The sequence below is a fragment of the Phalacrocorax aristotelis genome, chromosome 2 (genome assembly GCF_949628215.1).
Source record: "Phalacrocorax aristotelis chromosome 2, bGulAri2.1, whole genome shotgun sequence".
NCBI lineage: Eukaryota > Metazoa > Chordata > Aves > Suliformes > Phalacrocoracidae > Phalacrocorax > Phalacrocorax aristotelis.
Window position 1 is genome coordinate 168,084,661 of NC_134277.1, and position 21,650 is coordinate 168,106,310.

At 72.6% G+C, this 21,650-nt stretch overlaps 3 protein-coding genes across 3 annotated transcripts in view; 1 reads left to right on the forward strand and 2 right to left on the reverse strand.

Annotated features, from left to right (window-relative positions):
- Window positions 1-61: 61 nt before the first annotated feature.
- GPAA1 (glycosylphosphatidylinositol anchor attachment 1) lies at window positions 62-7,322 on the reverse strand. Its single transcript, XM_075086033.1, has 13 exons — window positions 7,219-7,322; window positions 6,922-7,021; window positions 5,881-6,060; window positions 5,670-5,781; window positions 5,427-5,574; window positions 4,205-4,306; window positions 3,924-4,120; window positions 3,045-3,241; window positions 2,816-2,963; window positions 2,632-2,724; window positions 2,353-2,551; window positions 2,107-2,278; window positions 62-1,251 (listed from the first exon to the last, which is right to left on the reverse strand). Exons 2-13 carry the CDS (start codon window positions 6,993-6,995, stop codon window positions 1,008-1,010), a joined length of 1,866 nt encoding a protein of 621 aa, XP_074942134.1. The 5' UTR covers window positions 6,996-7,021; window positions 7,219-7,322; the 3' UTR covers window positions 62-1,007.
- A 1,772-nt stretch (window positions 7,323-9,094) lies between these two features.
- EXOSC4 (exosome component 4) lies at window positions 9,095-10,896 on the reverse strand. Its single transcript, XM_075086032.1, has 3 exons — window positions 10,614-10,896; window positions 9,587-9,793; window positions 9,095-9,500 (listed from the first exon to the last, which is right to left on the reverse strand). Exons 1-3 carry the CDS (start codon window positions 10,788-10,790, stop codon window positions 9,141-9,143), a joined length of 744 nt encoding a protein of 247 aa, XP_074942133.1. The 5' UTR covers window positions 10,791-10,896; the 3' UTR covers window positions 9,095-9,140.
- Window positions 10,897-10,961: 65 nt separating this feature from the next.
- The window catches only part of LOC142053757 (5-oxoprolinase-like), an 11,760-nt gene continuing 1,071 nt past the window's right edge, over window positions 10,962-21,650 (forward strand). Inside the window, 25 exon segments of the mRNA XM_075085819.1 lie at window positions 10,962-11,418; window positions 12,456-12,647; window positions 13,027-13,141; window positions 13,230-13,353; window positions 13,447-13,642; window positions 14,401-14,566; window positions 14,642-14,780; window positions 14,976-15,043; window positions 15,115-15,228; window positions 15,231-15,382; window positions 15,481-15,593; window positions 17,091-17,261; window positions 17,343-17,492; window positions 18,857-18,972; window positions 18,975-18,985; window positions 19,089-19,160; window positions 19,162-19,202; window positions 20,208-20,268; window positions 20,270-20,360; window positions 20,498-20,545; window positions 20,548-20,622; window positions 20,625-20,650; window positions 20,736-20,837; window positions 21,107-21,206; window positions 21,209-21,280. Of these exon segments, the coding sequence (XP_074941920.1) occupies window positions 11,245-11,418; window positions 12,456-12,647; window positions 13,027-13,141; window positions 13,230-13,353; window positions 13,447-13,642; window positions 14,401-14,566; window positions 14,642-14,780; window positions 14,976-15,043; window positions 15,115-15,228; window positions 15,231-15,382; window positions 15,481-15,593; window positions 17,091-17,261; window positions 17,343-17,492; window positions 18,857-18,972; window positions 18,975-18,985; window positions 19,089-19,160; window positions 19,162-19,202; window positions 20,208-20,268; window positions 20,270-20,360; window positions 20,498-20,545; window positions 20,548-20,622; window positions 20,625-20,650; window positions 20,736-20,837; window positions 21,107-21,206; window positions 21,209-21,280 (2,689 nt within the window). The 5' untranslated portion in view covers window positions 10,962-11,244.

Genomic DNA, 21,650 nt, shown 5'->3' on the forward strand with positions numbered 1-21,650 from the left:
CCGCCCCGGAACGACGTCACGCACACCCCCCCCCGCCCCCCAAAATCAAGCGCAAGATCCGTTCGGAGGCTCCGCCTTTATTGCGGCGCTGCGGCCCCGGCTCGGGGGTCCCGGAACGCCCCCCACGGACTGGGGCCCCCCAACACCCCCCGGTATCGACCCCCTAGTACAGACTGGGGACCCCCCCGGTACCGCCCCCCCCATACACACCGTGCCGGGACCCCCCCATACGGATTGGGGGCCCCCCAACACTCCCCCCCGGTACCGACCCCCCAGACGGGTTGGGGACCCCCCCCCCTGTACACACCGTTCTGGGACCCCTGAGTACAGACTGGGGACCCCCCGGGGAATGCAGCCCCCCCTTGCACGCTGGGGGGGGCAGCAAATCCCCAAAGCAGGGTCCCCCCCCAGCACCCCCAAGGCACCAGTAGCCCCCAAAAGGGACCGGACCCCCTGCGGGGGGAGCGGGAGGGCTCGGCTGGGCTGGTGTCCCCATCACAGAGGGGGGGGTGAGCCCCGCCAGCCCCCCAGCCCTGCTGTCTGTCTGGGGGTCCATCAGTGGGTTCATTGGTGGGTCTGTCCATGGGTCCACTGGTGGCTCTGTCCGTGGGTCCGTCCATGCGTCTGTCTGTGGGTCCACTGGAGGGTCCACTGTGGGTCCATTCGGGGTCTGTCCGTGGGTCCATTGGGGGGTCTCTCTGCAGATCCATCGTGGGTTTGTCTGTGGGTCTGTCCGTGGGACCATTGGTGGGTGTGTCTGCTGGTCCATCGTGGGTTTGTCTGTGGGTCCATCCGTGGGTCCATTGGTGGGTTTGTCCGTGGGTTTGTCTGTGGGTCCACTGGTGGGTCCATCCGCGAGTCCACTGTGGATCTGCCTGTGGGACCGTTGGTGGGTCTGTCGGCAGGTCCATCATGGGTCTGTCCGTGGGTCCATCGTCGGTTTGTCCGTGGGTCCATCGTCAGTTTGTCCCCGGGTCCGTCCACGGTCCCCCGCGCCGGGGGGTCCCTCACTTCCAGAAGAGGACGTTCCAGAGCAGCAGCCAGCAGGGGTAGGCGCCGAGGGCGAGGAAGGGGAAGAGGAAGGAGCCGTAGAGGTGGTGCTGGAGCAGCCCCTCGGCCAGGGCGGCCAGGAAGAGCTGCCAGCCCTCGGCCGCCGCCGCCGGCGCCTCCACCAGCTCCCGCTGCAGGAAGATGCCCAGCAGCAGCGTCGCCGCCGGCGTCGCCAGCACCAGCAGCGCCGCCAGCAGCACCCTGCGGGCCAGGGGCACGCTCAGCCCCTGCGGGCGGCGGGGAGAGCGCCCCCCCGGCATCCCCCCCAGCCCAGGGAGAGACCCCCCTCCCGGCAACCCCCCCAGCCCAGGGAGAGACCCCCCTCCCCGCATCCCCCCCAGCCCAGGGAGAGACCCCGCTCCTGCCAACCCCCCCAGCCCAGGGAGAGACCCCCCTCCCCGCATCCCCCCCAGCCCAGGGAGAGACCCCGCTCCCGGCAACCCCCCCAGCCCAGGGAGAGACCGCCCTGCCGGCATCCCCCCCAGCCCAGGGAGAGACCCCCCTCCCGGCAACCCCCCCAGCCCAGGGAGAACCCCCAGCATCCCCCAGCCCAGGGAGAGACTCCCCTCCCGGCATCCCCCCCAGCCCAGGGAGAGACCCCCCTTCCTGGCATCCCTCCCAGCCCAGGGAGAGACCCCCCTCCCGGCATCCCCCCCAGCCCAGGGAGAGACCCCCCTTCCTGGCATCCCTCCCAGCCCAGGGAGAGAACCCCCAGCCCAGGGAGAGAACCCACTCCCGGCATCCACCCAGCCCAAGGAGAGACCACCCCCAGCATCCCCCAGCCTGGAGAGAAGCCCCCCAGCATCCCTGTCACCCCCTAACCCAAGGGAAAGCCCCCCAGTGTCCCCCTGGCACGCCCCCACCCCAGGGAGAGACCCCAACCCTGGGGAGAGCCCCCCCCCAGTGTCCCCCCATCACCCCCCAACCCCAGGGAGAGACCCCTAGTGTCCCCCCATCACCCCCCAGACCCCCGGGGAAGCCTCCCCAGCGTCCCCCCATCACCCCCCACCCCAGGAAGCCCCGCCCTCCCATCGCACGAGGGGCCGCCCCGCTGACTTGGGGCCGGTGGGCTGGACGGCGGCGGCGGCGGGGACCATAGTGGCGGCCAGGAGGAAGCCGAGGGAGAAGTTGAGGAGGGCGAGGCAGCCCAGCTGCACGGCCAGGTACAGCAGCGCCAGCAGCTTCAGCGTCATCCAGCCCCGGTCGCTGCCGCCCCCCCGCCAGCACCCTGCGGGGACATGGTGCTCAGCCCCGCGGCGGCGGGGCGCGGCGCCCCCCGCCCCCGGCACCCCCGCCCCCGGCACCTGTGGGTGTTGTGGGGCAGCGCCATGCCGGCCACGTAGATGGCGATGAGGGTGAGGACGACGGCCTCCGACTCGGAGACGGGGAAGTGCTGGGTGGCCACGCGCTGCCCCAGCACCGGTAAGAAGTAGAGCGCGAGCCCGGCGGCGTGGCAGATGAGCAGCGGCGGCACCAGCGCCAACAAACCGGGCCGCGGCTCCTGCGGAGGGACCGGGGAGGGGTGAGGGCGGCGCGGCCGGGGGTCCGCGGGGAGGGGCAGGGGAAGGGAAGGGTCCCGACCTCGCCGGCCACCGGCTCGCCGCCATCCCAGAGCCGCTCGGCGCTGCCGGCATCGCACTTGCTCAACTTCATCCAGAGGTCCAGGGCGTGCGGGTGGTCAGGGAAAGGAGGGGAGCAATTCAGGCGCCCCTCGCCCACCTCCCACCCCCTCCCCGAGCCCCCCACCCCGAAAGGATATCTTGAGGACGAGGACGAGGATGAGGAAGCCGAAGGCCGGCATGTAGATGCCGATGGAGACGAAGCGGGAGAGGGAGGGCAGCAGGTAGAAGAAGTAGGACTGGTGCAGCCGCTCCAGGAGGTTGTTGAGCTTCCGAAACATCCCCTCGAGCGTCCTGCGGGCACACGGCGAGGGGGGAGCCTGCGCCCCGGCACCCCCCGGCAGCCCCCAGGCACCCCCCCGGCCTCGCACTCACTTGCCCACGGTGGTCATGTCGTACTTGTACTGTCGGAAGCTGTTGATGCCGCGGAGGGTGATGGCCTCGATGCGGTAGCGGAGGAAGAGGCCGTGGTCGCCGCGGGGCCGCCCCGAGGCCTGGGCCAGCACCATGAGCAGCAGCGTCTGCAGGCTGTGGGCGTAGGCGGGCAGCGAGTCCCAGTCCGAGCGCTGGAGCTGCGGGAGAGCCCGCGGCGTCGGTCACCGGGGCTGGGGGACCCCCACCACTAACCCAGCCCTGCCAAGCCCGGCACTAAACCGCGTCCCTCAGCGCCGCGTCCGCACGGCTTCGGAATACCCCCAGGGATGGGGGCTCCACCACCGCCCTGGGCAGCCTGTGCCGGTGCTTGGCAGCCCTTGCCATGAGGAAACTGTGCCCAGTATCCAGCCTAAACCTCCCCTGATGAAGCTTGGGGCTGTTTCCTCTCATCCTCTCACTGGTGACTTGGGAGCAGAGGCCAACCCCCCCCTCACTCCAGCCCCTCTCAGGCAGCTGCAGAGAGCGAGAAGGGCTCCCCTCAGCCCCCTCTTCTCCAGGCTAAACCCCCCCAGCCCCCCCAGCCGCCCCCCAGCACACTTGTGCTCCAGACCCTGCCCCAGCCCCGCTGCCCTTCTCTGGACACGCTCCAGCCCCTCCAGGGCCTTCTTGTCCCGAGGGGCCCAAACCTGAGCCCAGCATTCGAGGTGGGGCCTCCCCAGGGCCGAGCACAGGGGCCCCATCCCTGCCCGGCTCCTGCTGGCCACACCAGGGCTGACACAAGCCCAGAGGCCGCTGGCCGCCTGTGAAAGCCCGGCCCTGCAGGACAGAGGCTGCCCCCGGGGCCTGTCCCGGGGCAGGGTCCGGCACCAGCGGGCTCACCTTGCCCTGGATGGTGCAGAGGAGGCCATTCTTCTGGCAGAAGGCGTGGAAGAGGTTGAGGAGGTCGAGGTTGGGCAGCTGCCCGTTCAGCCCCTCCACCGCCACGTCGAAGCTGGTGACCACGTCGCTGCTCAGCTCCAGCGAAACGGCTGCCTGGATGGCTCCCGCCCGGCCCAGCGCCCCCGCGGACCGCACGCCTGCGGGCACCGCGCCGCGTCAGCGCCGCCGGCCCCTCGGCATGGCCGGGGAACGACCACGACCCCCCCCAAGCCCCGTCTCACCGGTGATGTTGACGTCGTGGTAGGCCTCCAGCCAGGCCTCCATGCCCAGCAGGTCATGCTCGTTCACCAGGAAGATGATGTCCTTTGCCCAGTAGATCTGGCCTGAAGGTGACACGGTGGATGCAGCAGAGCAGTCCCTGCCCCAGCAAAGCCTGGCACAGCCCCAGCAAAACCCAGTCGAGCCCAGCACAGCCTCGGAAGAACCAAGCCCCTGCCCTAATAGAGCTCAGCACAGCCCCAGTACCCAGCGCAACCCCAGCAAAGCCTGGCAAAGCCTGGTCCCTGCCCCAGCAGAGCCTGGCACAGCCCGGGTACCCAGCACAACCCCAGCAAAGCCTGGTCCCTGTCCCAGCAGAGCCCGGCACAGCCTCAGCAGAGCCCAGCACAGCCCCGGTACCCAGCACAACCCCATCAAAGCCTGGTCCCTGTCCCAGCAGAGCCTGGCACAGCCTCAGCAGAGCCCAGCACAGCCCCGGTACCCAGCACAACCCCAGCAAAGCCTGGCAAAGCCTGGTCCCTGCCCCAGCAAAGCCTGGCACAGCCCCGGTACCCAGCACAACCCCAGCAGAGCCCGGCACAGCCTCAGCAGAGCCCAGCACAGCCCCAGTACCCAGCACAACCCCAGCAAAGCCTGGCAAAGCCTGGTCCCTGCCCCAGCAAAGCCTGGCACAGCCCCAGTACCCAGCACAACCCCAGCAAAGCATGGCACAGCCCCGGCAAAGCTCAGTCCCTGGCCCAGTAGGGCCCAGCACAACCTCAGCAGAGCCCAGTCCCTGGCCCAGCAGGGCCCAGCACAACCCCAGCAAAGCCTGGCACAGCCCCAGCAAAGCCCAGTCCCTGGCCCAGTAAAGCCCAGCACAGCCTCTGTAGAGCCTGGTCCAACCCCAGCAAAGCCTGGTCCCTGCCTCAGCAAAGCCCAGCGCAGCCCCGGTACCCAGCACAGCTCTGGCAGAGGCACAGCCCTGGTGGGGGCACAGCCCCGGTGGGACCCGCACCTCGTGCTGCCCCCCAGAAAAACCAGAGCCCCCCAGGGCTGCAAGCGGATGGGCGCTGGGCCCATCCCTGCTGGGCAGAGACCCGCCCAGGAGTGGGAATGGGGAGACTCGGTGCCCCAGGGGACCCCCCAGTGTCACCCTGCAGCCCCCCCGAGACAGTGCTGGGCTGTGGGAAGGGGCGTGGGGCTGCGGGAAGGGGCGCCGGGCCCGCGGCCCCGGGGACTCACCTCGGAAGTAGGAGGCGAGGGCCAGCATCAGCCCCACGGCCTGGTTGTTGTGGGGCCCCTCGCTGCAGGGCACGCTCAGCACCAGCGACTCGGTGCTGGCGGCACGGGGCGCCCGCAGGATGCCGTACACGTTCGTGCCCTTCACCATCTGCCGAGGGAAGGGGAAGGCTCAGGGGGGGCGGCCTCAGCCGGGACCCCCGGCACGGCGGGGACGGTGGTCTGGGGGGGGGTCACGGTACGCACGTATCGCTCGCGGGTCTCGTCGGGGAAAGGCAGCGTGCGGGAGAAGGGCTGCTTGTGCACCTCCAGCCCCAGGTTCCACATGGTTTTCTCCAGCCAGGCCACCGGCATCCCCCTGTGGGAGCGGGAGAGCGGGGATGGAGACCCCAAAACCCTCCCCACAGGCAGCTCCACCTGCCCCGTCCCCCCCCTGCGAGTGGCACCCCGCTCTCACCCCGCTTTCTTCTTGTGCCCGGCGAACTCGCGGGCGTAGGAGAGGGCCCGCTCGCCGAAAAGGAACTGCTCCTCCACCATGGTGGAGCCCATGGCGTTCTCCGACATGTACGTGCGGGGGGCGAGGGGCTGGAAGGCCAAGGCCAGGAACCAGCCCAGCCCCGCCACGTAGCTCAGGGCGCTGCGGGAGAGGAGAGGGGGGGCTGGGGGGATCTGGGGGGGTTCTGTGGGGGTCTGGGGAGACCTGGGGTGGGTCTGGGGGAGTCCAGGGGGAGGTATGGAGGGGTGTGTGGGGACCTGCAGGAGTCTGTAGGGGTCTGGGGGAGTCTATGGGGAGTCTAGGAGGGGTATGGAGGGGTGTGGGGGGACCTGCAGGAGTCTGTGGGGGTCTGGGGGAGTCTATGGGGAGTCTAGGAGGGGTATGGAGGGGTGTGGGGGGACCTGCAGGAGTCTGTGGGGGTCTGGGGACTCTGGGGGGGGTTCTGGAGGGACCTGGGGGGTCTGGGGGAGACTTGGGGGGGATCTAGGGGAGGGTCTAGGGGGGTCTGGAGGGACCTGAGGGAGGCTGAGGGCTCGGGGGGGGTTCTGGAAGGACCTGGGGGGGGTCTGGGGGAGATCTGGGGGGGGTCTAGGGGAGGGTCTGGGGGAGACTGGGGGGACCTGGGGGGAGTCTGGGGGCTTTAGAGGGATCTAGGGGAGGATCTGGGGGAGACTGCGGGGACCTGACGGAGGCTGGAGGGGATCTGGCCGGGCCTGAAGGGGTCATGGGGGAGTCTGGGGGGGATCTGGGCAGGGTCTGAGGATATCTGGGGGCAAACTGGGGGGGGTCTAAGGGGGGTCTGTGGGCAATCTGGGAGGGCCTAATGGGGTCTGGAGGGATATGGAGGGGGCTAAGGGGGGACATAGGGGGGTCTGGGGGGACCTATGGGGAGTTTGGGGGGACCTGGGGGTGTCTGGGGTGACATGGGGGGGTCTGGGGGGGTCTGGGGGTGTCACCCCCCGGCCGCCGTGGCCAGGAGGTGCCCGGCCCCCCCGCACTCACCAGAGCGGGGTGTTGAGGCGCAGGACGAGGCGGGACAGCGCCCGCCGGCACTGGGGGTCCGAGAGCAGCCCCATGGCGGGGGGCGGGGGCCGGGCGTGGGCTGCGGGCGGGGGGAAGGCGCGGTGGGGGCGGGAGGGAGCCCCAATGGCACCCCCCGCCCTGGGGCTGCCACGGGCCCCCCGAATCCCCCCCCCACCCCCGGACCCCCCCCCTGCACCCCCCGGGCCTGTCCCTGCCCCCGCCCCACACACACCCCCCTCCAGCCCCCTCCCGCCCCACAGCCCCCCCGCCCCCCACCTCAGGGTCCCACCGCCCCGACAGGCCGCTCAATCGCTCACGGAACGGGGCAGGCGGAGGGGCGGAGCCCAGAGACATCGATGGGCACCGCCCGCCCCTCCCTCTGCGCATGCGCCGGCGGGCGGTACCCTTGGGGGGGCGTGGGTGTGCAATGGGGCGCGGGGGGTGCAACGGAGGGGGTGTGGGGGTGCAAGGGCGGGTCTGGGCATGTGTGCAATGAGGGGTGTGCAATGGGGGGTGGGGGTGCAAGGGGGGGTCTGGGCATGTGTGCAATGAGGGTGTGCAATGGGGGGTGGGGGTGCAACGGAGGGGGTGTGGGGGTGCAAGGGGGGGGTCTGGGCATGTGTGCAATGAGGGTGTGCAATGGGGGGTGGGGGTGCAACGGAGGGGGTGTGGGGGTGCAAGGCGGGGTCTGGGCACGTGTGCAATGAGGGTGTGCAATGGGGGGCGGGGGGGTGCAACGGAGGGGGTGTGGGGGTGCAAGGGGGGGTCTGGGCATGTGTGCAATGAGGGTGTGCAATGGGGGTGGGGGTGCAACGGAGGGGGTGTGGGGGTGCAAGGGGGGGTCTGGGCATGTGTGCAATGAGGGTGTGCAATGGGGGGTGGGGGTGCAACGGAGGGGGTGTGGCGGTGCAAGGGCGGGTCTGGGCATGTGTGCAATGAGGGTGTGCAATGGGGGGGCGGGGGGTGCAAGGCGGGGTCTGGGCACGTGTGCAATGAGGGTGTGCAATGGGGGGTGGGGGTGCAACGGATGGGGGTGTGGGGGTGCAAGGGGGGGTCTGGGCATGTGTGCAATGAGGGTGTGCAATGGGGGGGTGGTAAGCGGAGGTGCTGTGGGTGCATGTGCGGGGGGGGGGGGGTGTGCAAGAGGGGGCCGTGCAAGGGGGATGGGTGCGCAAGAGGGGGATGTAGAAGGGGGGGTGCTGGGGGGGGTGCGGGGTGGGGGGAGAAGGGGCTCTGAGAAGGGGGTGGGTGTGAGGGGCCCCACAGTGGGAGCGAGGGTGCGAGGGGCGTGCAGGGGGAGGTGCAGGCGGGTGTGCGGGGAGGGGGTGTCCATGCCTGGGCCCCCTGGCCCTCCCCTGTGCCGCACCCGGCTGCCTGGGCACGGCGGAAACCGGGGTCCTGCACTAGCAGCACCACGGGCTGGGCACAGCGGGGAGCCCCGGCATTCCATGCCCCAGGGGGAGCAACATGGCACAGCACAGCACAGCACGGCACAGCACGGTGCACGGCACCATGGGGCCATGGCACAGCACAGCACAGTGCACGGCCCACGGACCATGGCACAGCACAGCACGGTGCATGGCACATGGCACACGGGCCTTGGCACGGCACAGCACACGGCACAGCACAGTGCACAGCACACGGCACGGCACACAGGCCGTAGCACGGCACAGCACGGTGCATGGCACACGGCACACGGGCCTTGGCATGGCAGGCATGGCACAGCACAGCACATGGCACAGCAGTGCACAGCACAGCACAGCACATGGCACAGCACAGCACAGTGCACGGCACACAGCACGGCACATGGGCCGTGGCACGGCACAGCACGGTGCATGGTACACAGGCCGTGGCAGAGCACAGTGCATGGCACGGCACATGAACCATGGCACAGCACAGGGCACAGCACGGTGCATGGTACACAGGCCATGGCACAGCACAGTGCATGGCACGTAGTATGGCACATGGCGTGGCCCATGGCACGGCCCTCGGTACCGTACACAGGCCATGGCACGGCACATAGCATACGGTGTAGAGCACGTGGCACAGCCCTTGGCATATGATGCACAGGTCACGGCACGGCCCACGGCAAGGCGCACGGCCCACAGCACCGCGTGCGGCACAGCGCACGGCGCACAAGGCACAGCACACATTCTGGCAGCAGACCTTTATTGCCGGGGGGCTCACGCCGGCGCTGCTCAGTCCCCCAGCAGCGCGGCCACCTCCCGCAGCCGCTCGCGCACCACGCGGTCCAGCACGGCGTGCAGAGCGCGGCAGGCCCGCCCGGCAGCCTCCAGCGCCGTCTCCAGCCGCTCCTGGTGCAGGCGGGCACTGAGCTGCACGAGGGCGATCTGCCCCGCCGCCGGCAGCAGCGCCAGCACCAGCCGCGGCCCGCCGGCCGCCTCCTCGGGTGAGCTGAGGTCGGCCAGCGGCGTGTCCTCGGCCAGGCCGGCCGTGCTGGCGCAAACGTAGTCCCGCATGGCGATGCCGGCGTCCATCACCGCCAGCGTGGCCGCGTTCACGCAGGCGCAATAATTGCCGCCGTCAGCTTGCAGGATCTGGAACGGGACGGCGGGTTCGGTGGCGGCGCCGGGACCCCCCGGACGCGCACGTGCGTGTCCCCGCGTCCCCCCCCGCTCGTCACCTGGACGTAGATGTCGATTTGAGAGCGAGGGAACAGGTGGGTCAGGATGGCGGCCTCGAAGGTCTGCTTGAGGTGGAGGGCCAGCTCGCTGGCTGGCCGGTCGCCGTGGGGCCGCCGCCGGCGCTCGCCGGAGCTGAAGGCAGCGGTGCTGCACTGGCAGTTCACCAGCGCCCGGTCCGGCAGCGCCTTGCTGCGGGGGCCACGCGTCTGCGGGGGGAGCGGGGCGGTGGGTTTGGGGGGCACCCGGGACCCTGACGGCACGGGGGAGGCTGGGTGGTCCCTAGCCCGTCTGGGCCTGGGACTGGTGGGGGGGTGGGGGAGTCCCAGGGGGGAATGGAGGGGTGCAGAGGGGGTCAGGGGGAGCCAGGGGTCTTTGGGGGGATCCCAGGAAGAGCGGAGGGACCGGGGGGTGGCAGCAGGGTATCTGGGGAGATCGGGGGAGTGGGGGGTTTTGGGGGCTCGAGAGGGGCCCATGTGCAGCAGGGGGGTCGGGGGAGCCTTGGGGGGGAAGGGAGGTCCCAGGGGATTTTGGAGGGGCCTGTGGAGGGTCAGAATGAGGGGGTGGGGTCAGGAGGGTCCTGAGGGGAATGGAGGGTCCTGGCGGGGGGTCAGGGGCCAGGAGGAGCCTGGGGTAGCAAGGGGTTCCAGGGGATCCCGGGGGGAATTGAGAGGCTCTGGGGGAGCAGGGGGGTCCGGGGGGTTTCAGGACAAGTGTGGGGCGATTAGCAGGTCGAGAGGGCCATCGAGGGGAGCAGGGGGATCCCGGGGAGAATGGAGGGGCGGGGGGGAGGGGTACCAGGGGAAGTGGAGGGGGTTTGGGGGAGACAGCGGGAGCCTGGGGGGAGCAGGGGAGGTCCAGGGGGAATGGAGGGGTGGGGGGCGGTTTGGGTGGGGTCTAAGGGGGTTCAGGTGGAGTGGAGGGGCCAGGGGGAGCCTGGGGGGAGCGGAGAGGTCCCGGGGTGGGGGTCAGGGGGGTCCTGAGAGGAGCCTGGGGGGGGTCCCGTTCCTGGTGTCCATCCCCGCTCACCTCGTGCGGGCCGTAAACCACAGCCAACACCTTGGTGTTCCCCTGCTCAAGGTAGGCCGAGCCGTCGGCCTGCGCGAAGACGCCCATGCGGGCCCGGACCTTGCGGAGCTCGTCGGGCCGGCGCCCGTCCGCCCGGTACCCCTCGTCCGACAGCAGCTCCGCCGCCGCCGCCGCCATGCCGCCGATGGACTACAGCTCCCGGCGTGCACCGCGCCCCCGCGGCCTGCAGCGCCCCCGCGGCCTGCAGCGCCCCCGCGGCCTGCAGCGCCCCCGCGGCCTGCAGCGCCCCCGCGGCCTGCAGCGCCCCCGCGGCCTGCAGCGCCCCCGCGGCCTGCAGCGCCCCCGCGGCCTACAGAGCCCGGCGGCCTACAACTCCCGGCGTGCACCGCGCGGGAAGGGGGCCGGCCGCGCCGCCTGCTGATTGGCCACGCCTTCCCCGCCCCGTGCTCGAGGCTACGCCCACTGGGCGGTGCGCCCACGCCGAGGCCACGCCCCCCGTGGGGCCGGTGCTCGGTGCGGCGGCGGGAGCGGCGGTTACCGAGCCCGGGTGCGGAGCCCCGACCGAGCCCCACCGGCCCCCACCGGCCGCCTCGAGCCCTCCCCGAGCCCCCCCGACCCCCCCGGTCCCGCCATGGCGGCGGTCCCCGCTCCCGGCGGGTTCCAGTTCGCCATCGATCGCGGCGGCACCTTCACCGACGTCTTCGCCCGCTGCCCCGGCGGCCGCGTCCGCGTCCTCAAGCTGCTCTCCGAGGACCCGGGTTACGGGGACGCCCCCACCGAGGGAATCCGGCGAGTCCTGCAGGAGGTGCGGCCGCCGGAGCACCGGGACCCCCGGGAGCCCCCCGGAACCTCTTCTGGGACCCCACCGGACATCCGCGGGAGCGCCCCCCGGGACCCCCCGGGACACCCCCTGCGCCACCCACAGGGACCACCCCAGGGAAGCCCCCCGGGATCCTTCCTCGGGACCTCCAGGACTTCCCTGAGACACCACCGGGACCCTCCCGCCGGGACCCCCCCCCCGAACACCTCCCGGGATGCTCCCTCGGGACGCATGGAACACTCCCCAAAACACCCCCGGGACACCGCCAGAACCCCCTCCAGGATCCCCCCGGGACCCTCCTCGAGACCACCTCCAGGATCCCCGGGGCAGCCCTATGGGACACCCCTGGGACCCTCCCCCGGGACCCCCCCACGGGATCCCTCCTGATCCCTCCCCTGGGACACCCCCGGGACCCTTCCTTGGGACCCCCGGGACACCCCTGGGACCCTGCCGGGACCCTCCCTCAGGACCCACAGGACGCCCCTGGGAGCCCCCCCAGGACCCCCTGGAACACCACTGAGAGCCCCCCTGAGACCTCCCCTGATACCCCTCCCGAGACCCCACCAAAACCCTCCCTCGGGATGCCCCTTCTGGACCCCCCTGGCACCCCCCCAATGCCTCCCCTAGGACCTCCCCAGGCCACCCCTGAGACCCCTGTGCCCCAGCCCCTTCAGGGCCCCCCAGTGGCCTCTCCGAGGGCTGGGTGGGCTGTGGCAGCCTGGGCTGGGCTGGACCCCCTGGCTGCCGTGTGCAGGGGGGGCACAAGGGTCCACGGTGGGTCTGAGGGTCCACAGTGGGGCCAGGGGTCTGCAGTGCGGCACGAGGGTCCGCTGTGGGTCCAAGGGTCTGCCATGGGGCACCAGAGTCTGCTGTGGGGCTGAGTGTCCGTGGTGGGGCCAAGGGTCGGTGGTGGGTCCAAGGGTCTGCCATGGGGCACAAGAGTCAACGGTGGGGGCTGAGGGTCCGCGGTGGGGCCGTGGGGCTGTGGTGGGGCTGTGGGGCTGAGGCCGCGGTGCCGGCAGGAGACCGGCGTGGCGGTGCCGCGGGATCAGCCCCTGGACGCCTCCGGCATCGAGTGGATCCGCATGGGCACCACGGTGGCCACCAACGCGCTGCTGGAGCGCCGGGGCGAGCGCCTGGCGCTGCTGGTCACCCGCGGCTTCCGCGACCTCCTCCACATCGGCAGCCAGGCCCGACCCCACATCTTCGACCTGGTGAGGCCCGGCACCGCCGCGGCACCCGCGCCGGCGTGCGGTTGGCTTGGCACGTTCCCGCGACCGGCACCGTCGCGGCTCGGGGCGGCGTGTCCCCGCCTGACCCCTGCCACCCCGGCTCCGTGGGGCCCGGCGCGTCCTCTGCCCGGCGCGGACGTCCTTGGCGGCGGTGGCGGGAAGTCCCCGGGTGCCGCGGTCCCGTGAGCGCCGCTGGGCCCCCGCCACGGCCCCGCGCCAGCCCCGGCCCCGCGCCAGTCCCCGCGCGCCGCCCCGGCCGGCCGGGAGCCAGCTCCGGCGAGGCCAGCGCGTCCCCGGGTGGGGCGGCGGGGGGCTCGGTGGCCCCCGCGGTGACGCCCCCGTCCCCCCCGCCCTGGCGCAGGAGGTGGCCGTGCCCGAGGTGCTCTACGAGGAGGTGATCGAGGTGGACGAGCGGCTGATCCCGCACCAGCCCGGCTGCCGCCTCCCGGGGACGGAGACCCTCCCGCTGCTCGAAGGTGAGGACCGCCGCCACAACGGGGGGGTGTGGGGCCGGCTGGGACGCCCCCGCCGTGACCCCCCCCGGGACCCCCCGGCTGTCCCCAGGCTCCACCGGGGCGTCCCTGCTGGTGCAGCGGCCGCTGGAGCTGTCGGCGCTGCGGCGGGAGCTGGAGGGGGTGCTGGCCCGTGGCATCCGCAGCCTGGCCGTGCTGCTGCTCCACTCCTACGCGTGAGTCCGGGGGGGACTCCTGGGGCGATGGGGAGGGGGCTGCGGCCGGCCCCCCCCCCCGCACCCGACGCCATTCCCGCTCTCCCCCGGCAGCTGGCCCGGCCACGAGGAGCAGGTCGGGGCGCTGGCACGGGAGCTGGGCTTCCGGCACGTCTCCCTCTCCTCCGCGGTGGCGGGCATGGTGCGGGCGGTGCCGCGTGGCTACACGGCCTGCGCCGATGCCTACCTCACCCCCTGCATCCACCGCTACCTGGAGAGCTTCCGTGCCGGCTTCACCCACCAGCTGCGGGTGAGTGGGGCCGCTGGGACCCCCCTGTGGGCGCCCGTCCCACCGGGATGCCCTGGACGGTGCCCATCCTGCTGGGGCCCCCTGGCAGTGCCTGGCCGCCCGGGACCCCCTGCATGGGCGCCCATCCCACCAGGACTGCCTCCGTGGGTACCCATCCCGCCCGGACCCCACTCCATGGGCGCCCATCTTCCCAGGACCCCCTCCATGGGCACCCCATCCCACCGAGAGCCCCTCCATGGGCACCCATCTCGCCAGGACCCCCTCTATGGGTGCCCATTCCACCAGGCCCCCCCCCCCCCCATGGGCACCTGTCCCCCCCGGACCCCCTCCATGGGTGCCTGTCCCCCCAGGACCCTCCCATGGGTGTCCATCCCACTGGGACCCCCTCCATGGGCGCCTGTCCCCCCCGGACCTCCTCCATGGGCACCCATCCCACCAGGACCCCCTCCATTGGCACCCATCCCCCCAGGACCCCTTGCATGGGCGCCCATCCCCCTGGGACCCCCTGCATCAGTGCCCGTCCCCCCGGGACCCCTTCCATGGGTGCCCATCCCACCAGAACCCACTCCATGGGTACCCCATCCCACCGGGACCCCCTGGCAGCATCCATCCCACCAGCATCCTCTCACTGACACCCATCCCACTGGGATCCCCCCGTGGCACCCATCCCACCAGGACCCCCATGTGTGCCTGTCCCGGCACCCCTCCCACGGGACCCCCCTCCATGGGCACCCACCCCACGCGCCCCCCACCCGCAGGAGGTGCCGGTGCTGTTCATGCGCTCGGACGGGGGGCTCACCCCCATGCAGCACTTCAGCGGCGCCCGCGCCATCCTCTCGGGCCCGGCCGGCGGCGTGGTGGGCTACGCCGTCACCACCTACCGCCGCGAGGACCGGCAGCCCGTCATCGGCTTCGACATGGGAGGTGAGCGGGGCCGGGGCGGGGGTCCCGCCGGGGCGGGGGTGCCGCCAGCGGGGGTGCTGAGCCGCCGCTCCCCAGGCACCTCGACGGACGTCAGCCGCTACGCCGGCGAGTACGAGCACGTCTTCGAGGCCAGCACTGCCGGCGTCAGCATCCAGGCGCCGCAGCTCGACATCAACACCGTGGCTGCCGGCGGCGGCTCCCGGCTCTTCTTCAGGTGGGGAGGGGTCTCTGGGCACCCGTGGGAGCCCGGGGGGGGCTCTGAGCACCCGTGGGAGGCTTGGGGGGCTCTGAGCACCCATGGGTGCCGTGGGCAGGACGCGCTGCGGCTCTGGGGCTCAGTGGAGCCCGGGTCCGGCTCGGCCGCGGCACAGCCGGGACCCTCGCGCTCCCACCGCCCTCTCCCCTCCAGGTCCGGGCTCTTCGTGGTTGGCCCCGAGTCGGCGGGCGCCCACCCGGGCCCAGCCTGCTACCGCAAAGGTGAGCAGGCGCGGTGCCGGCGGCCAGCGCCGCGCCGCGGTGCCGCGCTCACCGTCCCCGTCCCGGCGCAGGGGGTCCACTGACCGTCACCGACGCCAACCTCTGCCTGGGCCGCCTGCTCCCCGAGTACTTCCCCCGCATCTTCGGGCCGGGCGAGGACCAGCCGCTGTGCCGGGAGGCGGCGGCGGGGCGTTCCGGGAGCTGGCCGCCCGCATCGACGCCTTCCTTGCCGATGCCGGTGCCGGCGCCCACCGGCCGCTCTCGGTGGAGGAGGTGGCCATGGGCTTCGTGCGGGTGGCCAACGAGGCCATGTGCCGGCCCATCCGCGCCCTCACGCAGGTGGGGGTGGCCCCGGGGTGGGGTGGGGGTGCCGCGGGCGCCGGGTGCCGGCGCCGTCACCCCCCACCGGCGTGTGTCCCCCCTACCCACTGCTGTAGGCGCGGGGCCACGACACCGCCCGCCACGTGCTGGCCTGTTTCGGGGGCGCGGGGGGACAGCACGCCTGCGCCATCGCCCGCGCCCTGGGCATGAGCAGGGTCTTCATCCACAAGTAGGTGGATCTGGGGGGGGGCTCTGAGGGGGACCCCCCACCTTTACCGATGGGGGGGCTGGTCCCACCGGGGGGTGCCCGGTGTCCCCCGGGGTGCGGTGCGGTGTTCCGGGCCCCTGGGTAGGTGGTGGGGGGTTGGGGGGGGGGGCTGGTGTCCCCTCTCCAAAGGTGAATTTGCAGGGTTTGGGGGTGCCCCGGCCACCCAGGCAGATGCATTTGGGGGTGTCTGGGTCCTCCCAGGTGGTTCCACTGGGTTTGGGGGTGCCCCAGTCCCCAGGAGGATGCATTGAGCTTCGGGGTGCCCCCAGTCCCCAGGGGGTTCCCTTGGGTTGTGGGGGTGCCCCCGGGTGCTGGGTTTGGGGGTGCCCCATTCCCCAGACGGCTCCCTTGGGTGTGGGGGTGACCCCTTCCCCAGGCGGCTCCTTGGCTGTGGGGGTGCCCCATTCACCAGGTGGTTCCCTTCGGTTTGGGGTGCCCCTGGGTGCTGGGTGTGGGGGTGCCCCATTCCCCAGACGGCTCCCTTGGGTGTGGGGGTGCCCCATTCCCCAGGAGGATCCCTTTGGCTGTGGGGGTGCCCCATTCACCAGGTGGTTCCTTGGGTGTGGGGGTGCCCCTGAGTGCTGGTTTGGGGGCGCCCCATTCCCCAGACGGCTCCCTTGGGTGTGGGGGTGCCCCTGGGTGCTGGGTGTGGGGGTGCCCCATTCCCCAGACGGCTCCCTTGGGTGTGGGGGTGCCCCCTTCCCCAGGCGGCTCCCTTGGCTGTGGGGGTGCCCCATTCACCAGGTGGTTCCCTTGGGTGTGGGGGTGCCCCTGAGTGCTGGGTTTGGGGCGCCCCATTCCCCAGACGGCTCCCTTGGGTGTGGGGGGTGCCCCTGGGTGCTGGGTGTGGGGGTGCCCCATTCCCCAGACGGCTCCCTTGGGTGTGGGGGTGCCCCATTCCCCAGGAGGATCCCTTGGCTGTGGGGGTGCCCCATTCACCAGGTGGTTCCCTTGGGTGTGGGGGTGCCCCTGAGTGCTGGGTTGGGGGGCGCCCCATTCCCCAGACGGCTCCCTTGGGTGTGGGGGTGCCCCTGGGTGCTGGGTGTGGGGGTGCCCCATTCCCCAGACGGCTCCCTTGGGTGTGGGGGTGCCCCATTCCCCAGGAGGATCCCTTGGCTGTGGGGGTGCCCCATTCACCAGGTGGTTCCCTTCGGTTTGGGGGTGCCCCTGGGTGCTGGGTGTGGGGGTGCCCCCTTCCCCAGGGCGGCTCCCTTGGCTGTGGGGGTGCCCCATTCCCCAGACGGCTCCCTTGGGTGTGGGGGTGCCCCTGGGCGCTGGGTTTGGGGGCGCCCCCTTCCCCAGGCGCCTCCCTTGGCTGTGGGGGTGCCCCGGGCGCTGGGTCTGGCGTGCCCTGGGCGATGTGCCGGGGGGCAGGGTCCCCGGGCGCATGCCGTGCGCGGGGCGGGGGCCGGGTCGGGGGGCGCGGGCGCGGCAGCGGCGCGGGTGCCCGTCGCGCAGGTACAGCGGGATCCTCTCGGCGTTCGGGCTGGCGCTGGCCGACGTGGTGCACGAGGCGCGGGCGCCCTGCGCCCTCCGCTACGAGCCGGCCGCCTTCCCCCGCCTCGACGGGCGCATCGCCGCGCTGGAGCGCGAGTGCCGGGACGCGCTGCGGGCGCAGGGCTTCGCCGGGTGAGTGCCGGGGGTCCCGGGGCCGGGGGCGGCCGGGGAGGGGGTCGCCGCGCCGCGGCGGGTGACGGGGCCGCCCCGCAGGGAGCAGATCCGCACGGAGGCTTTCCTGCACCTGCGCTACGAGGGCACCGACTGCGCCCTGATGTGCTCGGCCAAGGGCCACCCGCCCACGCCGCGCTCCTGCCGCGCCGGCGACTTCCACGCCGCGTTCACCAGCCGGTGCGTCCTGGCGCCGCGGTCCCCCTCCCCGCTGCCGCGGTCCCCCTCCCCGCTGCCGCGATCCCCCTCCCGCTGCCGTGATCCCCCCCCCCCCGCTGCCGCGATCCCCCCCCCCACTGCCGCGATCCCCCCCCCGGCTGCCGCGATCCCCCTCCCCGCTGCCGCGATCCCACCCCACTGCCGCGATCCCCCCCCCGCTGCCGCGATCCCCCTCCCCGCTGCCGCGATCCCCCACCCCACTGCCGCGATCCCCCCCCCGCTGCCGCGATCCCCCTCCCCGCTGCCGCGATCCCCACCCCACTGCCGCGATCCCCCACCCCACTGCCGCGAATCCCCCTCCCCGCTGCCGCGGTCCCCCTCCCCGCTGCCGTGAACCCCCCCCCCCCCCGGTGCCGCGATCCCCCTCCCCGCTGCGCGATCCCCCTCCCGCTGCCGCGGTCCCCCTCCCCGCTGCCGTGATCCCCGCCCCGCTGCCGCGATCCCCCTCCCCGCTGCCGCGATCCCCCTCCCCGCTGCCGCGATCCCCCCACCCCACTGCCGCGATCCCCGCCCCGCTGCCGCGATCCCCCCCCCGCTGCCGCGATCCCCCTCCCGGCACCGTGATCCCCCTCTCGGCACCGTGATCCCCCCTCCCGGCACCGCGATCCCCACCCCACTGCCGCAATCCCCCTCCTGGCACCATGATCCCCTCCCCGCTGCCGCGATCCCCCTCCCCGCTGCCATGGTCCCCATCCCCGCTGCATCCTGGGCACCATGATCCCCATCCAGCACCGTGATCCCATCCCAGCACCATGATCCCCGTCCTGGCACCGTGATCCCCATCATGCACTGTAATCCCCATCCTGGTTCCATAATCCCATCCTGGCACCCGTAATCCCCACCTCAGCACCATAATCCCTATCACGGCACCATGATCCCTGTCCCAGACCATAGTCCCTGTCCCAGCATGATAATCCCCATCCCATCTCATGATCCCTGTCCCAGCACTGTAATCTCTGTGTCAGCACCATAATCCCTGTACTGGTACTGTAATCCCATCCCAGCACTGTAACTGTCATCCTGGCACTGTGATCCCTGTCCCAGCACCCTAATTTTTGTTGTGCATTATGACCCCTGTCCCGGCACTCTGATCCCATCCTGGCTCCATAATCCCTGTGCCAGCACCATAATCCCCATCCTGCCTCCGTAATTCTTGTCCCAGCTCCATAATCCCTGTCCCAACACCGTAATCCCATCCCAGCTCCGCAATCCCCATCCCGGCTCCACAATCCCATCCCGGCATGGCCGTGCCATGCCGGGGGCAGCCAGGGGGGGTCTCCCAGTGCCCCCTCACCGCAGCCGGCGCCCGCCTCTGCCCCCGCAGGTACCTGGTGGAGTTCGGGCTTCACCATCCCCGACCGCGCCGTGGTGGTGGACGACGTGCGGGTGTGCGCGGCACGGGCGAGCAGCGGCGTCAGCTGCGAGACCCCCCTGCCCCCCAGCGGAAACCGGCCCGCGTGGAGACGGTGAGGGCAGGGGGTCCCGGGGGGGGGTCCCGGGGGAGGGGGGGGGGGGCGTGGGACGGGGCGTGACCCGGCATGGGGCTGGGGCTTGGGCTGGCTCCCGCAGGTGACGCGGTGCTACTTCGAGGAGGGGTACCTGGAGACGCCGGTGTTCCTGCTGGAGGAGCTGGCCTGCGACCTACGCCGTCCCCGGCCCCGCCATCATCATCGACAAGAACAGGTGGGGGGCCGGCGGGGGCGGCGGGGACCCCGGGGGGGCTGGTGGGGACCCCGGGGGGGCTGGTGGGCACCTGGGGGGGGTTGGTGGGGATCCCAGGGAGCTGGTGGGACCCCAGGGGGCTGGTGGGAACCCCAGGGGGCTGGTAGGGACATGGGGATGGTGGGGACCCCGGGGGGCCTGGTGGGCACCTGGGGGGGTTGGTGGGGACCCCAGGAGGCTGGTGGGACCCCAGGGGGCTGGTGGGAACCCCAGCGGCCTGTGGGGACCCCGGGGGGCTGGTGGGAACCCAGGGGGCTGGTAAAGACATGGGGGATGGTGGGGACCCCGGGGGCCTGGTGGGGGACCCCGGGGGGGATGGTGGGCACCTGGGGGGGTTGGTGGGGATCCCGGGGGGCTGGTGGAACCCCAGGGGGCTGGTAGGGACATGGGGATGGTGGGGACCCCGGGGGGGGCTGGTGGGAACCCGGGGGGGATGGTGGGCACCCTGGGGGGGTTGGTGGGACCCCAGGGGGCTGGTGGGACCCCAGGGGGCTGGTGGGAACCCCACGGCCTGTGGGGACCCCGGGGGTCTGGTGGGAACCCCAGGGGGCTGGTAGGACATGGGGGATGGTGGGGACTCAGGGGGCTGGTGGACCCCAGGGAGCTGACAGGACCCGGGGGCTGGTGGGGTCCTGGAGGGATGGGGGGGACCCCAGGGAGACAGTGGGACCCCAGTGTGCTGGTGGGACCCCAGGGAGCTGTTGGGGAGCCAGTGGGAAACCCCGCAAAGCTGGTAGGGACCGCAGGGAGTTGGTGGGGACCCCGGAGGTTTGCAGGGACCCCGGGGGGATGGCAGGGACCCCAAGGAGCCGGTGGGGACCCTGCGGAGCCGGTGGGGGAGCCAGTGAGAACCCCACAAAGCCGGTGGGGGACTCCTGGGGAGCTGGTGGGGACCCTGGGAAGCCAGAAGGACCCCGGGGAGCCCCATGCCCCTCCATGTCCCGGTGCCGCCGCCTGCCTCCCCAGCACCATCGTGGTGGAGCCGGGCTGCACCGCCAGCCTCACTCGCTTCGGCGACGTCTGCATCGGCCGTCGGCTCGGGCCCCCCGCGCCCCCTCGGCCCCCAGCTCGACGCCGTCCAGCTCTCCATCTTCTCCCACCGCTTCATGAGCATCGCAGGTGGGGGGGCTGCCCCCCGGCCGTGCCCGGGGCGGGGGGGCCGCCGGGGGGGTCCCGGGAGCGCCCCGGGAGCCAGGAGGAGGGGGCAGGGGGGGTTCCCCTTCCTGAGGGTCTGCCGCGGCCCCCCCGCAGAGCAGATGGCCGGATCCTGCAGCGGACGGCCATCTCCACCAACATCAAGGAGCGGCTGACTTCTCGTGCGCGCTCTTCGGGCCGGACGGGGGGCTCGTGTCCAACGCCCCCCACATCCCCGTCCACCTGGGCGCATGCAGGAGACTGTCCAGTTCCAGGTAGGAGGGTGCATGTGTCCCCCACCCCGGCACCCCCCCGGGGACCCCCCAGGGACCTGCTCAGCCCTTCCCGGTGCCGCCGCAGATCCGTAACCTCGGTGAGGACCTGCGGGAGGGGGATGTGATCCTGAGCAACCACCCCTGCGCCGGCGGCAGCCACCTGCCCGACCTCACCGTCATCACGCCCGTGAGTGTGGGACGGGGGCGCGGGACCCCCCGCCGGGGCGCAGGACGCCTCCTCCAGGGCACAGGACCCCTCCCCGGGGCACAAGACCACCCCCCTGGGGTGCAGGGACTCCTCCCCTCCCCAGGGCGCAGGGCCACCTCTGGGGCACAGGCCACCCCCCAGGGGCACAGGATCCCTCCCTGGGGCACAGGCCAGCCCCCCGGGGCACAGGACCCCCCCCCAGGGCGCGGGACCCCCCGGGGCGCCGGCTCAGCCCTGGCTCGCCCCAGGTGTTCTGGCCGGGCGTTGCCAGGCCCGTGTTCTTCGTGGCGAGCCGCGGGCACCACGCAGACATCGGGGGCGTCACCCCCGGCTCCATGCCCCCCCACTCAAGGCCCTGCGGGAGGAGGGGGCTGTCTTCGTCTCCTTCAAGCTGGTGAAGGACGGCGTCTTCCAGGAGGAGGGTGGGTCTGCGTGGGGCGGCGGGGACGGGGCGGGACCGTGGGGACACGGCGGGGACATCGGGGGGATGGCGGGGACATCGGGGGGACGTGGCGGGGGACGCGGTGGGGACTGTGGTGACACGGTAGGGACATCGGGGGGACATGGCGGGGACACGGCGGGACCGTGGGGACTCGGCGGGGACATCAGGGGGATGGCGGGGACACGGCTGGACATCGGGGGGATGGCGGGGACATCGGGGGGACGTGGCGGGGACACGGCGGGGACCGTGGGGACACGGCGGGGACATCGGGGGGACGTGGCGGGGATGCGGTGGGGACCGTGGGGACACGGTGGGGACATCGGGGGGATGGCGGGGACATCGGGGGGACG